This window comes from Balearica regulorum, chromosome 3, assembly GCF_011004875.1.
Source record: "Balearica regulorum gibbericeps isolate bBalReg1 chromosome 3, bBalReg1.pri, whole genome shotgun sequence".
NCBI classification, from domain to species: Eukaryota; Metazoa; Chordata; class Aves; order Gruiformes; family Gruidae; genus Balearica; species Balearica regulorum.
In genome coordinates this window covers 73,647,932-73,666,152 of record NC_046186.1, presented here as the reverse complement: position 1 = coordinate 73,666,152, position 18,221 = coordinate 73,647,932, and the positions used below count along the sequence as shown (strand labels likewise).

Here is an 18,221-nt window from a genome sequence, read left to right as displayed (position 1 = left end):
ACACAGCCGGGACAGCTGACCCAAACTGGCCACAGGGTTATTCCATACCATATGACATCATGCTCCGTATATAACTTGGGGAAAGCTGGCCAGGGGTTTGGATCATGCCTTGGGAACTAGCTGGGCATCAGTGGTCTGCGGGTGGTGAGTGACTGTGCTGTGCATCACGTGTTGTGGATATTTTATTATTATTATTGTTATTGTTAGTATTATTATCGACTTCTTTTTCTGTCCTATTAAACTGTTTTTATCTCAACCCATGACTTTTACCTTTTCTTTCTTTTCAGTTCTCTCCCCCATCCCACTGGGGAAGGGGGAAGTGAGCGAACAGCTGTGGGGTTGTTTTAGCTGCCTGCGGGTTAAACCACAACATCAAGCACATATAATCAGTCTGCCTAACGATCACTCCCTTCTCCACCTCCGAAAATCACCTCCCTGGAGTACTCAGTTGTGCCTCCTGAGGGCAGAGACACCCCATTCTGTGGCTGGCCCAGAGCTGCGCTGACTGGGCACCTGGTTGCCACTGCTGGTTATTTCACCTGCCTCTCTCCCAGTGTGGGTATTTGTGTAGGTCTACTTCTTCTAGTCAACTACTGACCTTCAACAAACTTGAACAAATGTATTTATCTTCGAGACTTTTTCAAATTTCAGTGATTTTTTTCCCCAGTTGCAGACTGATTAGCTTTTCGTATTTTGTCGGAGGGGGTGGGCTGTGGAGGCGGTAGGCACAGCAAACACACTGGCTTTATTTTCTTGGACAACCAAGATAAAAGTGTTCTTTAATTAAGACTATGTGAGATTCTTCTCTTCGAGTTTTGTTCACTGCTTCTGGCCTTCCGTTTTGATCATTTTCAGTTCAACTCTACAGCTACAGATAGTAAGAAAGATTTTTTAAAGAAACTAATGGGTTTAGGTGCATCCTTTTTCTTAATGTCCAATTCAAAGTATATGAGAGGATCTGGCATTTCAGAACATTGTTACTCCAATGTTTATAGAAAATCGGGATCTGTTAGTGTCTTATAACTGTGTTTTGCTCAGGAAGAGCCAAAAAATTTGTAACAGCGTATAAGGAAGATAGGCAGGAGAGCAAACATCCAAGTATGGTGTTTGAAGCTCTGTGATCTAACACATGAACCAAACATGAGCCGGTTGTAAGTGGGCTGGAGATGTAAATGAAGCATTGCCTAGTTAGAGAATGAGTGGCAAAAGGCAGATAGCACATGGAAATGCAAAATAGAAAGCATTGGAATATAATTACTGAGGGCCAGCATTCACAGTCAACGAATTCAAGCTGCTGGATCAACTGGACCACAGCCATTCCATCACCAGTGGTGATGTTATGCTTGATGTTTTTTTTCCTGCCTTAATAAAGGCAATTTTTGTGATAAATCCAGTGTTACATCAAGTAGAGTTGCACAGCTGAACAAAAGTAAGACAGTCTGATTCTGGAGGAACTGGGATTTGAAACATCTAAGGACCAGCTGGTTATAACTAGTGGCTGAGGAGCCAGGCACCCCCAGCGAGGATCAAGGTCGTGGCATCCCTGAAACGGCAGTGGGCCAGTGAGACAGTGCAGCCACTTCACCAGAAGAAAATCACAGTGAAAAAGCAATTATTGTGTCACCAAAACCACAGCAGCATACTGTCAGGGAAGTGAGAGGAAAGAGAGTTATAGCAATGATTCTAATAGATCCTGAAGTAATGAAATGCTTCCAGAAATGCTTTGCCTGGATAGAAAGGCAGAGTGATAAAGTCTGTGTGCAAATTCTGTTATCAAGGCAATTCTTCATGAGGACTATAAATAAAAGCAGTACTTAAAAGAAACATATGTACTCCGATATTGTTCTTGTTTTTATTATAGTACAGAAGATGTCAGAACACATGTAAACACTGAGTGAGAAGTATTTTTTTAATGCTCTGAACTAGCCTCTCATTTTGTAGGTGTGGTGCTTTTGCGTATCAAGTATTTGAACAAATGCATCAAGCCATTTGCAGATAGTTGGAGGAGCGAAGTCTGTATACCATATCCTCATGCCATTTCTGAGTATCAGATTCTTATTCTGTATGCTTTAAGTAATAGCTATGTATTAAAAATAAGTGCAGTATTACCTAGTATTTTATGTCATGTTTCCTTGACTGAATGATTGGGTTCAGACCAAAGCAGGAAAAGCGTGTAAACTGCACAGATATAAATATGTAAGTGGTATTATAGAAACACATATCTGGTCCTTTTCCTTTTTCAGTGTGGAGTATTTTTTCTATGGCTGTTTATAGGATGCAGAGCATTGCCAATACCTCTTTAACTCTCATTCAGCATAATATGAATCTAGACCAGGTTTCCTTTCGTCTATGCACCTGTTCGCTCACTTTGCTCAGTCCATAGTGCTTATACACTATATATCCAGGCAAGACCAATAAAATCTGAAAGAGGGCAAAGCCATGGCACCTCAATCCCTTCAAATTCATTCATGCCCATCTCTGCAGCTCAACGTATCTAAACCACAGATCCACTTTGCGAGGTATCTTTTCTTCTAAACCCCTGTAAGTCATGGGTCTTCCATTATTTTATCGAGTAACTACTCAGTGATGTGCTAGTCCATCACATTGCCTACATTTAGAAAAATAATCAGAATAATGATTGTGAAACTAGAACAATAGGCCTGAAGTTTCCCTAGTTGACACCTCAGTGATTTTAAGGCTTCCTTTTCATCCATCCTGAACAAATGTGAATACATAAATAAGGTGCAGGGTAGAAAATGAGATCATTTCAGTTAAAGGTCACCACAAAATCCTAATAATCTTTAAGGTATTCAATTCTCCCATTCTTTATTTGCTATTGCAGACTTCAAAAAATAGGTGTTTATGGAAGCTGATAAAGTATCTTCTATACATAAACAGCAATTAGAATGTAAATGGGAAAAGTAACATTCTGGGGTATTCAGCATAAGTTACACTTTTGATACATTAATTTGGGCTCTTTTTTTTGAGCATTGGAAAGGTTCCTTAAAATGTGCCAGATACTTTTTACACATGGCTTGATTGCTAAATTGATATTTGTAAAACCTCCATTGATTCTTAGTCATGTGTAAAATACTCGCATTTTGGAAAGACTGCTAGCCTTTTCCGCCTCCAATGTTTGTGATTTTTAATATGACATTTTTTCCTTCTTTTTGTTTTACAAAATATCTAGTAGGGGAATATGTGGTGAAATGGAGGGTACAAATAACGGCCAGTAAATACAGAGCTGTTTCCTTCGGTCCTAGCTGTAGTCACTGGGGAAATTTCAGAAAAGATTAGGTACTTGCAGGTTTCCCTCTGAGCGGTGCAGAGATGTGTGGTTTCATGGTACAGCTTGGGAGTAAACTTTCAGTCTCCCGAGTTACTTGTTCCTTTTGTGAATGAAATTTGCAGCGTAAGGGCTTACTGACCCACACACAGCTCCAGCCTGAAAGCCGAGATGGCAGGTGGGAGCACCCTCATCTCCACGGCAAGGACTTCCTTCCCATATGCAGATGTTACCAGTTTTCTGTGGCACCAGGCTGGATTCCTGCAGAAGTTGGCTTTACACAGAGCTGCCCTTGAAAAGCATTGAGAAATGCCAGGCAGCGGATGCTTTAGCTGCCGTGTTTCCCACCAACAGAGTACCAAATCCTTCTCCGTAGGGTACAATGACTTCTAGTTAAATTCCTTGTCCTGTTTATTAGTTAGAATCTAATTATAAGTAGACCTATCTAGTTAATCTGTATTAAATCCCATATATCCAAGATAGTATCTCTCTCTTCACACTTATCTAAGTCCATGTCTGGTGAGTTCAGCCAGTGTGATTCAGACTGACATTTCTGAATTAAATTAGAAGTCTGTGGATGTTAAATTGAGAGTCTGAAACTCAGAAACTGTGGACCTTTGACTTTAAACTGCACTTTTCTCTTTGGCCTGATGTAGTGTAAGCTTGTTGGTATGCAAGTCCCAGCACAGATTTATCTATTTACTCAGGTTGTTTCTTAGGTAAAGATTTCAGGGAAATCAGAGGATTTCAGAGCAAGAAAGTTTTATCAAAATTAATCAAGCTGGATAGAATTGGTGTATGTAAGAGTGTGTTGTAAATATTGTGTAGCATTTTGGCCTAGAGGGCACCCTAAGTACATTTTTGCAGTTAAGAAATAAATAAATACAAGAACGGTTTGAAACGTTAGCCAGGACTGAATAGTCACATTGTTTAGCAAAGGAGACATTCAGCTGACTTCTCATTCACTCTTTGGGAGGGTCTGCATAGCCATCAGAGCACCAAAATTCATCACTGGGTTTCACAAGAACAGGTGCCTGGGAAATCTTCGCGTTTTGAGACATGTGCCCTTTCTGTAGTGAAGGGAAATCAGGTGCTTTTAGCTATCGCGTGTCATTGCTTGGATGTCACGGGCTTGTGGCAAAGAAACCATGTGAGATGAGCTTCCCTTGAGGAGAGGCCAGGCCCTTTCTCTTCTGGAGTGCGCTCTTCCAGTCGCTCTCCTTAACAGTGAGCACAAAGCACTTCTGCTGAGAGTTTTTTAATATAGTGTTATAAAAGCAATCAGTTACTTATTTTAAAATGTAGAAAGAATTAATCTTAGCTTATTAACAGCTCTGCTAGCCAGAGATGGAAACTGCTGAATGTCTGAATGAATCTAGTCTATTCATCACTTCATGAAGTCTATAATCCTTAGAGTGTCAAAAATTTACAAGACATCCCCGAATGCTGAATTGTGCATTGATGTGGATCTCATACTTACTTGAAAGACATTTGAAATCATAACCAAGCAGGCACTTCCCTCCTGACTAAATCTCTGAGGAGGAATTTTGGTTATTTTAAAAGGATGTGGGATCTCCTAAGCCTGTAAAATACGCTCACGATACTGTGACTTGAGACAGGGGACAAGAGGGTGTTTGATGACTAGCGACGGAAGCTTCCAAATTTCTGGGGATCCTTGGAGTCAAGGAGGGTCTATGCCTGTCAAAAAAAAAGAGCAGAGGAAAGTAACCCCATATAATCATAGGTTTCTGTAGAAGCTATTGCTACTTTCTAAGTATCACAGAAGTGAGGCCTAAATTTCATGGGTTAATCCTATTTAATTTTAATGGATCTACTAGTACAAGGAACAGCTGAGCAATCAGACCTTTACGAAGCTCCATATATACTGACATCGATCCATTAATGTTCATTTCCTAGCAGTTGCAGCAAGTAAGTGTAAGTAATCAAAACTGTTAAAAATGCTGTTGCTTTGTTTCTTAACAGATAGGGTGACTTAAGAGCTAAAATATAAGAAAGAGGGTGAAAACGATGTTGTAGTGGGCACGTTTTTTAAATGAAGAGCCATGATAAAAGGAGAAAATATACTGAATATATTAGGAAGATTAAAATCCCTGTTTTGACTGAACAAGCCTGCTAGATCATGAGATGACTCTAAATCCTTGTTCCTGAGCAATTAGGTACCTACTACGGAGGGCTACCTATGCGTGTTTTGCATGCACACTGTTTATATATAGTAGGTGGCTTTTGCAAATCACAGAAGGAAAGCATCTGAGCGAGTGAAATAGAAAGGACTATTGACAATTTATCAGAGAGCTGGTGTATGCTTTAACTGACTTCAGACAGGAACACATGAGCTTTCTACTTGTTTCCAAGGCAGAATAAAATTGTATAATTTTAGCGGCACTGATCCTTGCAGAATAAATCTCCCCAGTAATTTAACTGGAGAGTCTGCACAACTAGACAGTCAATCTGACTTTTCTGTCTTGGTAGGGACTAGAGGAGGGAGGAGCCATGTTTGGGAAATCAAAAGTGGGATCTCAGCAAACCAGGTTTTCAAGCTTCATTCTTTGCTACTCCAAACCACCCCTCTTTCAAACTGTCCTCTACAATACACTGGCCTTTCTCATTACAGCTGACCAGAACTTTTCCAGTAGAAAATTTTCTGTTGAAAGATGTCATTTTGATAAAATTTAATAGGAGTGTGCTTGTTGTAGCAAAAAAAAAAAAAAAATCTTTTGAAGAAATACTGGAACAGAACTTCCATTTTAAGCTGATGATTGATTTCATCTGAAGTAAAAATAATGATACACTGTGCTACACTGTTTAAAATGTTTAAAAGGAAAACAGAACAAAACACTTTTGATGCCATCAAAATAGAATATTTCAATCAACCTCCAAGTGATTTTTAAATTGTGTTACATGAGAGACTGAAAATTGTTCACTTTTCTTCCATTTCAGTAAGGAAAAATATTCAATACCGGGTAATTTCCCATGGAAAGCAAACATTGCTCACAAGCCAGCTCCAGCCCCTTCTCTGTTCTTGCCCTGAACCTCTGCTTGTCTGATGGCAGCTCTTATCTCTGCAAAAAATGCAGTCCCATGTAGTGCCCCAAGGATGGTTACCAGATGATAAAGGTACCATATGTTAAGAAATTTGGGAAGGGGGTAGGACTGGGGGCATGGGCTGTTTCTGAGGGGAGAAGTGTTAGATCTGTGGGCCACGCAGGATCAGGATGTGTGGGAGACAGGGGCAGAAGGCAGTGGCGTGACTCCGGCCTCTTTGGGGGGACAAGGACAGCAGGGCCACGTGGTGCTGCTTCCTCACGGGGGAAGCCTTTGTTTCCCCTGTGACCACCAGGGAAGATTGAAGCCCCTACAGTCCCTGTGCCCTCTTTCCCTAGCCTTTCCTAAAGCCTCCTGACATCCCAGGTGTCTACTCATGAGCCCCAGACCTCCACCAGTTCCCAGCTACTCCCACCTGCTGCTGCAGGGATTGGAGAGGCAGCAGTTGAGGCTCTGGCTGGGCATCAGCACCTGGTGACCTGCTCTCCAGTCTCAGCAAAAGTCAGACCATCACAGGAGAGAGAACAGCTCTGTGTGACAGCCATGCATGAGCCTCAGCAAGGACCTGCTGTCTTTGTGAGTGCCGGGTTGGAGGGGATGAAGGCTACAGGGTGTTAAATTTTGGTAAGAACCAATGGGAGCATTTGCAAGCATTTACCCTGCCAGAGGTAGCAGAACAAACCTTTCACTTAACCACTGGAATCATTTGCTGGCGTGTTGCAGGCTCTTTGTGTCAAGGGCAGAGACTGAAGTTTAATTATTACAGTGTGGACGAAGGGGAATTTGTTCCCCCTTTCGTGTGCGCATCTGGATACCCCTGCAGGCCTGGTCCTGGCTGAGCTGCCCTGAGCTGGGTCTGCGGTGCCCTGGGGGAGCTTCATGGCCAGAGCCAGAGGACAGGCAGCCCCTCTGCCCCTAGCTCCCGCTTTGGGAAATATGACCCGCAGGGAAAGCAGGAGCACCAGCAAAGCCCTCGGCTGGGTCTTCTGTAATTAACATGCCTCATGGATAAACACACAACGCAGGCAAATAACTAGCTGTGTGACAGTAAAAAAAGTGCAAATATTGACACAGGGAGAAGACACCCCTGAGGCAGCATTCACTGCAAACCCTTCTCTGAATGAGCAATAGTTAAATGTTTGTCCTTGCCTCTTTCTTTCAAAAGTAGGGCAAATATCTATAGAGTTCCCAGCGGGGAGGTAATCTAACTTTAACTTTCATACAGTCAAGTAAAACACCCGAGACCTGTGTTAGGGATGCAAGCAGGTCGTCTGAATTATGATTTTTCAATCTGGTATTATTTTAATCTGACATGCCTCTCACGTGCTTCATTTAGATTCATCTTGACCTGAAAACTGTAATCTCAATGCCTTTATCCTTACAGGTGATTTATCTTGTTGCAGTATCTTTTTTTTTTTTTTTTTTAAAAGACAAAACAAAACATACAAATATTTCTCTTAATAGGGAAACCCTGCTCGTGAGGCAGACCGGCACATTTCACTATCTCGGGTCTCCCGAGCGTGGTCAGGGTCCCCTTCGAGCAGCAGTCTCTTGCTTTTGCTCTCGCTCTTGCTAATTGTGGCAAGACGGTAATGAATTAGGAGCCGCGGGAGGTGAGAGCAAACACCTCCCCTGCAGCCGCAGCGTGCTCCGGGTGGTGCTTCCTTGCTAGCTTACAAGACAATAGCCGAAGAAATTAAGGAGGGGGAGAAAATGACTGATCCTTCTGTATGAGATAATGGATGAGCCCGGGATGACCTGTTTTTTTCCTTGCGGTGGAGCGGTGCTGAAGACAGAGGGCACCAGCGCCCAGCCCACAGCCGTCGCCCCGCCGCCAGCGCGCCAGCTCGGGGCGGCCGGAGAGCCGCCAATGCCTGCTCACGGCAGGCAGGGAGCCACTGCCTCACCCGGCCAGGTACGTCTGAGGGGGAACCCTCCGAGCAGACCGCGGGGCTCAGCCCGGGGGCTGCCTGCGGGCCAGGCGGGGCAGGCAAAAGGCACTCGGGAGACGGGCTGCGGGGCTGCCCGGGGGAGCCTACTTCAGGCGGCTGTGCCTGCGTGCGTGTGTGGACACACAGCCAGGACGGCGGCTCTCCTCGGAGCATCGCCTTCCCCGTCACCGTCTCCAGCTCTCCGCGCCGCTCGGCGGGCAGCCCCGCGGCGGCACCGGCACCGGCACCGGCACCGGCACCGGCACCGCTGCCCGCCGCCGGGGGAGGGACGGGGGAGCCGCGGCCAGTCTGGGGCTGCGCGTGCCGCGGCCGATCTCCGTGCCTCGGCGTGTGCGTGTGTGTGCGCGCGTGTATTTTTGCGTGTGTGTGCGCGCGCGTGTGTTTGTGTGTGTGTGTGTGTGTGTGCGTGCGTGTGGTGTGTGCGTGTGCGTGTGCGTGCGGGGAGAGCGCGGCAGCAGCAGCGGAGGGCAGAAGTTTGGGGGAAGCGCCCGGCGGTCCCCGCGAGCGGACGAGACGGCGGTGGCGGAGCCGGGACGGCGGGACACTGGGGCACCGGGACAGCGGGGTAACAGGACGGCGGGACCCCAGCACAGCGGGGTAGCGGGGTACCGGGCCAGGGGGCCGGCGGGGCAGGGGGCAGGGGGCCGGCCGGCGGCCCGGGCTGCCGGGCGCTGTCCCGGGTGCTGACGGGTCCGCCGTGCAACAGGGACCCGGCCCGGCCCGGCCGCGCTCCCAGCTTGCCGGGCGGCGGCCGTGGCAGCCGCGCCGCCCACCCTTTTCCCACCACGGCGTTTCAAGCCCAGCCGCCGGGCTCGCCGCCTCTCCCCGCCCGAAGCCTGCATGAAGGCAGGCGTGCCGGTAAGGCACATCAGGGCTTTGCCCGCGGTTGCCTTAGTAACTAATATGTATTTTCCCCCGCTTGCATATGTGTGTCCCTGGCTCAACTACAGTTTTGCCCCCTACACACGGAAAAGTTAATCTAAACCGTGAATCGGTTCCTTTCTTCCTCCCTTCGCTGACCTTTAAATGACATTTCCCACCGCTGGCAGGGCAGATTGCACCTTCTCTCTTTTCACCCCTTTCTATATTGGGAAAGGAAATTCCTGAGCTGAGAAAGATGCCTTCAGGTAGTCAGAATGCCAGAAGAGAGGCACTCGTCACCTCGCTTTCAGAGCTGGGCCCGCGGCGGCCAGGCTAGGACGCTTCTCCGATGAGCTAACTACCTCGTGAAACTTTCAAAACTTCCCGGGGGCGGAGGGGAGGGTGTGTGCCGGCTGAAGGTGCGAGAAACAGCCGCCTTGGCTTGAAAAACGGACACGAAAAGGATCGTATAAACTTAACATACTCAAGTATGCATGATCGTCTGTCAAAGCAAATAAATATGTATTTTAATCCCTCTTGAAACTTCCTTTCGAGAGCCCTTACCGAGACAAATTGACCTAGGCATTTGCGAAAGCAGTCATCTCCTCGAGCTGTGCGGGGTTGCTCTTTATCGAGCCCTGGTTTGACATCGATTTCCCGATCAGTGTGTTTTATCCCCTCTTTCTGTGCCACCAGGTTAAAAGTCAATAGGATGACGGCCGCCCGGGCACCTTCGAGAGCGATGCTGTAAGACTGCGCTGTGATGCTATTTGGAGCAACTTGGGCGCTGGCGGGGGGAAGCCGATGCCATTTCCTACATGTCCTTAAACCATGTGCAAGCAAGAGGAGCCCATGAAATTGGTGACCTGGGTCTGGATGACATCGTGCAACAAAATGATTGGCGTGCTGCTGGTCTTTTTCCCTGCTCTGCTCCTGGAGATGGACGTGCTGCCCAGGAGCGCCGGGAGGAAGGTGCTTCTCTCCGCAGCCTCCTCGCAGAGGTCGGTGGCTCGGATGGACGGGGATGTCATCATCGGGGCTCTCTTCTCTGTCCATCACCAGCCGCCGGCTGAGAAAGTGCCCGAGAGGAAGTGCGGGGAAATTCGGGAGCAATACGGCATACAGAGAGTCGAAGCCATGTTTCACACTTTGGATAAAATTAACGCCGATCCGGTCCTGCTACCTAACATCACCCTGGGCAGCGAGATCCGAGACTCCTGCTGGCACTCCTCGGTGGCCCTGGAGCAGAGCATCGAGTTCATACGAGACTCCCTCATCTCCATCAGGGACGACAAGGACGGAGGCACCCGCTGCATTTCCGACTCGCAGCCCCAGCCCCAGACCAGAGTGAAAAAGCCCATCGCGGGGGTCATCGGCCCTGGCTCCAGCTCGGTTGCTATCCAAGTCCAAAATCTGCTCCAGCTCTTCGACATCCCCCAGATCGCTTACTCTGCCACCAGCATCGACCTGAGCGACAAAACGCTGTACAAATACTTCCTCAGGGTGGTCCCCTCCGACACGCTGCAAGCCAGGGCCATGCTCGACATCGTCAAGCGCTACAACTGGACCTACGTCTCCGCCGTCCACACGGAAGGTAGGTATGGAGCAGCCCACTGCCTCCCCCGGGAGCCCCCGGCCGGCCCCGGGGCGCTGCGTCCTCCGCGGGGGGTCCGCAAGGATGCGGCGGTGCTGGGTTACCCGCCGGGACCCCGGGGGGAGCCGGCTTCTCCCCGAGTGAGCGCCGGCCGCTGCCACCCGGGGAGACTGTAAGGGGAACGGGGAAAAGTGTTGGGGGGAAGCGGTTTCCCCCCGGCGCGGAGGACACCCCCCCCCCCCCCCCCCCCCCCCGCCCCGGCCCCGGGCGCCGCGGCTGCGGGAAACGGGAGGGGTTTCAGCAGCGCAGGAAAGCCCGCAAGAAATCAGGCGTCTTCCCGGCGGTCCCGTCCCCCGTCCTCATTCGCACACAGAGAGGTTCGTGTATTTCTAGCTAAAAAGTTAACAGATGCGATCATCTAGCTCTGGAGCTGATAGCGGCTCTGGCTGCGCCGCGGTGGGGTCCGGAGGCTGTCCGTGGGGCTGGTGAGCAGGTCTTACGGGCTCGGTCGCCACCACCACGGGAAGTTTGGCATTTCTGCCTGAGCAAAACGGAGTCACGGCTCGGCAGGGATTCCAGGGTTAGCTGCTGGCTTTGCCGGCTGTGAACTCCTTTTCTGGGACTGCGAACACAGAGGAAAGAAACCTGCAGATCCCTCTGCAGCCTAGATAGCCCCTGCAAAGCCATGTCCCGTGGGAGAGAAAGGGCAGCGGGCAGTTTGTCAGCAGGTCGCGGCAAGCGTGTTTTCATGCAGCTTGAACAATCTGTTCGCAGTCAACAGGTTTTATTAATTTTAAATATCAAAAGAAAAATATCAAAATCAAGGGTATTTTCAAAAAGGAGACTTTGGTTCATAGCCAGGTTAGGTGGAGCAACATAAATTCCAGAAGTAATTGCATTTGATAGAAAACAAACTCTTGTGATATATTATTGTGACATGCCTACAGTCCAGTTATGGTCCTCAAAATGAGATTTTTAAGTATAAAATTGCAAACCTGGCCGCGTTGTTGCTATAGTTTTGCAGCTATTCTGTTTATCTGACTGTATCTCTTGTACGCATTTGATTTATGATTCCCTCTGGTTACTGAGCTGACTCCACACCTTTTAGTCTCACAGAGATGACTAAGTAAAAAGAGTTAAGGACATGTATTACGATGGATAAATAAAAGAGTCTCCAGGAAGAGTTGCATATACAACATTCGAAGGTGAATTGGCTTAAACTAGACACCTATAACGTGCAAGTGCTGCAATTTGGGAGGGGGGTGGGGTGGTAGTGAGAGCAGGAAGCAACGACCTGACATTTGCAGTTCATTCATGACCTGTTCAGGATGATAAAACCAACTACTAGCAAGAGCTGGACACGAGCTATTAAGATTCTCTTTTGCTGACAGATACGATCAGATCTTGTGGCAGGCCAGGGTGAAAAATAAACATGAAAGGGGTAAATTCTTTGTTGATGTAAATCGCCATCTCTCCCTTCAATGCACTTCGGGGAGCTATGCTAACTCACAGCGCCCGAGGAGCTGCCTCAAGGGACCTGCTCCCTCCCTCTCTGGCTCTCGTTAACATTAGTGGGGACCTTTCTCTTCTGGAAAAGACAACAAATTATGAAGGTTATTTGTTCATTTGTTTATAAAAGATCAGTGTAAGTAGTAATATCAGTCATTGCTTGTGAGAAATTTTAATTAAATATCTATTTTTATGAATATGTTACTGACTGATGAGAAATGCTTGTTGCAAGATATTTTTATAGACTTTAAAACTATGAAAATAGTGGATCAGTTCTACTCCCACGAGGCAATAGTCTCCTCTTACAAAACGTCACAAAGATTATGCAGCTCAAGATTCATATTATTTTTATTTGTATTTTTAAAAATTATTATTAATCTGTATCTGCCATACTTTTATTGTTAGATTCAAGTTACAAATTCCACTGGAAATATGTAACAAGCTTCAGCTTCTGTATTCCCTTCCAGAAAGATGGGTTATTAACCCCATCCCAATTACTGTTGAGTGGATTCCAAAGACCTTTTTTTTTTTTTTTTTTTCTGTTTAAAGTGAAATTAGTATTCATGAAAATTGGTGTAAAATGTTACATTTCTGTTGTTTCAAATCCCACGCATTCACTGTGAGAGATCTCCTTGCTGGTGTGTTAAAGGTGGGAATCATTCTTTGTAGACAACACAAAGCCACTCTGAATAATAGTCTGCGTGAACAGGAGCTGCTCCATCCGTGCTATGTTTGGAAATATGGGGATAAAGTGTAGTAAGAAACATTCCTCCTCCACACTTACTCATAGGCCTCTACGCTGTCTTTATGGTGGGCTGCAGACTGTGCTGGGAGGAATTCTAGGGCATCACGGGTTGGAGAATCACTTCAGCAGGGACTGTGAGAAACGGGCAAGTTTCTAGGAAATGCGCAGGTCGACACTGTGTAGAAGTTAACTGTTTGCCTGAGGACTCCAGATCCAGTCTGGTCACCTCTCGAGAGCAGAAAAGCTGCTTAGTTCCTACCGACCCCTCGCTCTGATGAGGGTGGATGATCCTCAGCTCCTGTAGCCACCCAGCCACAAGGGGATGCAACGAGACCACTGAGCTGGCTTGGCACCGGTGGCAGCTAGCCCTGCTCCTCGGGCTACGCTGGCCCAGGGCAGGGGTACGGAAAGAGCCCAGAGGTGATGAGCCCTTTCTCAGACAACCTGAACCATCCAACTCCTCTGTTTACCCTTCCTCTACTCCTATGCTCTGGCTGGAGTTATTTGACAGTACCAGTCGACGCAATTATACGTTTAATGAAAATCAGAAATAAATGCCGCACAAGTCAGTGCCCACCTTTCTTAACACGAAGCCTACACATGCCATGAGAATGAAGATAATAAAGTCACCCAATCTGTAGCATCATGTCTTTAAGTAGTCCCCAATATCCTACTTTGCATTTGACATGAAAGTTTATTCTTCATGTGTTAATACGATAATTAGTGTTAATTAGTGGTGATGACATTTAACTAGACACAATCTCTACACACTAGTACATGAAATTGCGTGGAGGTATGCCATACTTGTTTTGGGGTGGGGTTTTTTTTTGCACAGTTGTTTATTAAGATGTATAAACATTGCACTTGGGTAGAAACTTCTCAGTTAGTGAATTAAATCTGTTTTCAAAGGCCCACATAGCACATATTGCTCCTTTTAGATTAACATTGACACATAAAGCTCCACATTGAAGCAGAAAGAAAGGCAAGTTACTACGTTTGGTTATTTTATTATGATGTTGAGCATTGTTGCACATCGTGAGAGTGCATTTTTTCCAGAGTGGGCAGCAGTCATTAAACGATGTGAGAAATCTGTGCATCTGCCGGTGGAAGGTTGTGTGACTGCTACTTGCAGTAGCTGCAAGGCATTTTCAAGGCTATTATTTTTTTAAGGCTTCTTCAAAGGTAATTCAGTGTTGGAGCTCCTGGCAAGAGTACGTTTCAGCTTTTAGGCTTGGAAGTAATTCTTATCTGGAAATGCACATAAGGGGATGTCTGACTCCCAGCCAAGACTTCATATGGAAATCAAAGACATGAAAAGCACATGTGTTAAGTTGGGCACAATCATGAGTGAGGTAACAGTAGAAGGAACTACGATTGCTAAGGGTTACTTTCCAAGTGAGATACACCAGTCTTTGGTGAGATAACCTCAGTCAGGTATTATCCTCAACTTATCAGGCAGCCACTGGTTATTTGGTAAAACTGTGAAGAATTACAGGGGACACTTTCTTCCTTGCCTGGAGAAGAGCCTCTGGGCTGCCTCTGGAACAAGGCAAGAAATGCCGAGTGGAGATGGCAGGAACCACCTCTGCGCTGTTTCGATGCTGAAGGAGCAGAAGTTAATAGAGTTGTCTCCAGAAAATGCAGAGCGGTTGTAAGATTGCTGTAGGTTACACCCGCTTCCAAAACCCATGAGACACCTGCACCCTGGCTAGTGATCAGCACGGAGTTTCCACCAAATCCCTCAATTTTAGATGTTCCTCTTATATATGAAGCAGGAGAGGCAGGGTGTAAGAAGGTTTTTTATCATCTCATCTTCCCAATATATCACTTCTGAATAAGCAAATAGAAATACTTTAATGCCTGCGCATGGCTTTTCATTTAAGTCTACATACTTGTTAGCCTTATAAAATGTATGCGAGACTTTGGATTCTGTGAAAACAAAATCTGAACCTGCAGAATAGATCCGTTTGAGTGCCGTTTGCAATTTAGGGACCATTCTTACACTTTAGTGTAGAAATACGCCTTTGTAAACAAACTTTCCATTCCAACAGATTAACATGCAGACTTTGTAGAAGCAACTTTGGAAATGGAATGATTATGTTAATTGCACCAAATTTTGACTGTTTATAGATTAATTTTACTGAGAGCACTGAGATGGTTCTGGTCTGGATCAATTTTGTCAGATTTGTATTGCCAGGCTGTTTCTTTTTCTTGAGTATAAGGCTTAAAATGAACTATGATGAAGCAGATGGCAAAACTGTAAAGACTTTCAGATCAAAGTAGATGGTAGGTAGATTATCTTCACAATGATTTTTGATAACCTGACAGTCTCACACTCTCCATTGTAGTAACGTACAGGAAACTCGTAAGCATGGTTATATATGTTGGAAAGAGGATAGAAGGGAGTGAATCTTGCACTTCATTGCAAATTTCACAGGAAATAAATTCTTTCAGTAGAACTCACTAAAGTAGCTTTAGACGTGCTAAAGATAATACTTCTGTTTAAAGATAAGTGGAGCGGTATCCATCAAATAGCTCAAAGGAATAATTTTCATACAACTGTGTTTAATTTCTCACAAGGTGTTCCTACAGCTGTTTCTAACAATGTTATATTATTAATTCCATGGTGTCACTCAATGATTGATAATTTCTGATAAAATTATGGTCAGCCAATAGAGAACAGCAACTCCAGTTCAAATGTTTGAAATTTCAGAGTTTACAAATATTTCTACAGGTACCAACAGTTACAAAAGTGCTTTTAAAGGTAACCTCATGAAGTATGGTGAATTGTGCCTGAGATGTGTGTTCACAAATGCATATTCCAATCTATTTTTTTCTCCATTTAACTAGCTTCACTAACCATCTTCAGAGGCTTTGTGATAGTGAAAAAAGGAGAGGGATATGTCCCAAGGAGGGCAGAAATTAATTTGAAAACAAGTAGGGACTAGAATATTCCCTTCATTGGATGCATTAATTGTATTTATTAGAAGGTACTGGGGGAATCATTTACACTGATTGATGTTGACAAAATTATTGTGGGTGACAGACACCATAGAGATCAAAGAGAAATTCCTTCTTGAAAATATATTGCTTTGCAGTACTCCTAAATTCACAAATAATCTAGCTTTTCAATCGCACAACTGGCAGCTGCATGAGTTAAATCAACTCCAAAGACTCATCTAACTGCTGTGCCTGCCTTCTCAGCAATATTGCTAGAGTTCATATTTATCAGTCAGCACCATGGGTTCATTTGTGCTTTACTTCCATTTTTTCTGCATTATGCCCTTGCTCTCAGATTTGTATGTCCCACAAGCTTTGCAAACTCCTGCAGGATTCTTGTCTCAACGAAGACTGTTTTTAAAATGTTAAATGATCTTGGCTTTCTCAAAAAGCTACGTTAAAATGCCTCTAAAATGTTCCTTTGAACATATGGTTCGTAATATGAAGGTGCTTGTGCTTAGGTTTCTCAGACAGAAAACCAAAAGCTATTGGAAATGAAATTATGTAACTAAAAGTAGTGTCACCCATTGAGAAAGGGGTCTGATGCACCAGAGAGCTGGTAACTGTAGTGGCAGACCAGAAGCGTTGCACCTGCCACACTCAACCCAGAAAAATACTGATCAAAGTCATTACTAACTGGTGCTCACTGGTCCATGCGAAACAAAATGAGGATCTCAGTATATTTTCTGGGTGGCAGGTGTTCGCAGCATAAGCCACGGTCACAGATGGCAGTAATTAACACCCGTGCTGGCAATCTGAACTGGAGGGTCACAAACAGACGGGACATGAACTACAATAGCGTTTCACCTAAAGAAACCATCGCTTCGCGTATAGGTATCTAAAGGATGCTAAGGGGTATCACCAGACATGGGTGGAGAGAGGTGTGCAGCAAATGAATGCCATTTAGGGGGTAACCAGCTCAGTTTTGCTGGCTGATTTTCCAGACTGAATCTTTTCCCAAACACTAATATTGTGAAGATGATGATGATTACTATTAATGTATGGCTTAAAGAACAATTTCTAGACCTGGTTTGCCTATCAATGCAGCACAAAGCGGGCTGATGAGAGAGGTGGCAGGTGTCTTGGGATCTGTGAAGCTGTTGTAGCCATTGCTGCCTGTTGGGCTGAAGCCCCAGTTCCTGTCTAGTACAAAGGCTGTTCACAGACCCTAGAGCAGCATAAAGTCACCAAAGCCAATGGAGTTCACGTCAGTCTTAGTTCCTTGCCAGTGAAGAAACACTTACAGGATGAGGCCTATTTTTTAAAACCCTGTCCCAGTTAGAATACCTCACACCATAGACAAATGAATCATAGAATCATAGAATCATGGACTGGTTTGGGTTGGAAGGGACCTTAAAGACCATCTAGTTCCAACCCCTCTGCCATGGGCAGGGACACCTTCCACTAGACCAGGGTGCCCAGAGCCCAAATGGTGTGTAAGAAGTATGCCTAAGAATGGTGTATACATTAAGGCTCTTTGTAGTAATTGTTTTATGTGAAAAATAATCTATCTTTGGCTGAGGAAAAGGAATAAACATTAAAGAAATATTAAAACTGTTGTACTCGTCCTTCAACAGTGGACTGAACATTGAAAGAAGCAAGAGCAGGCATACCTTCACAGCTCCAGTATGTAGCAACTTCCCAAATACTAGGGCTACCAGCCACCAATGGACCTTTCATTAACAAATTTGTCTGATCCCTTTTTGTATCTATTTATACTTCAGGTACTTCAGTCTCCGTAGTATCATAACAATGAATTCTATAACTTAATTGTATGCCGTGTGTATCCTGCTGTTTACTTAAAACTCTTCCTTGATGACTGCATTACCTTTGTACATTCATACGAAACTCCTCACCACTTGTTAATCTTGATCACTATTCCATATCACTAATTCCAATATGAAATGTGGGGAAACAGAGCTATATTCAGTGTTCAGGGTGGGGGTACATCACAATTAAACTCGCTCGTGAAGTAACAATTTCAATATTGCTCTCAGACCTTTTCTAATAGGCTTCCAGTAGTCCATTACCTTTTTAGCTGCCACTATGCACTGAATGGATGTTGTCAGAAAATATTTTAAAATTACCACAAAACCTTTTCTTAAATGGTAAAGTCTCCCTCAGAGACCATTATACAGGGGGTTTTCCTCATGTGCATTACTCTTCATTTATTAACACAAAATTTATTTCCTATGCTTTGATTCCTATCTG

General features: G+C 45.3%; 1 protein-coding gene across 7 annotated transcripts in view; it reads left to right on the top strand.

Annotated features, from left to right (window-relative positions):
- The first annotated feature begins 7,976 nt into the window (after positions 1-7,976).
- Positions 7,977-18,221, top strand: part of GRM1 (glutamate metabotropic receptor 1) — a 189,899-nt gene continuing 179,654 nt past the window's right edge. For 2 of the 7 annotated variants that reach the window (XM_075748463.1, XM_075748464.1), the window contains exons 1-2: positions 7,977-8,264; positions 9,859-10,756. In XM_075748463.1, the coding sequence (XP_075604578.1) occupies positions 9,994-10,756 (763 nt within the window). In that variant the 5' untranslated portion in view covers positions 7,977-8,264; positions 9,859-9,993. Of the gene's footprint in view, positions 8,265-8,933; positions 9,160-9,321; positions 9,429-9,858; positions 10,757-18,221 lie in introns of those variants that run through there. The other 5 variants (XM_075748465.1, XM_075748466.1, XM_075748460.1 and 2 more) reach the window with 4 other exon arrangements.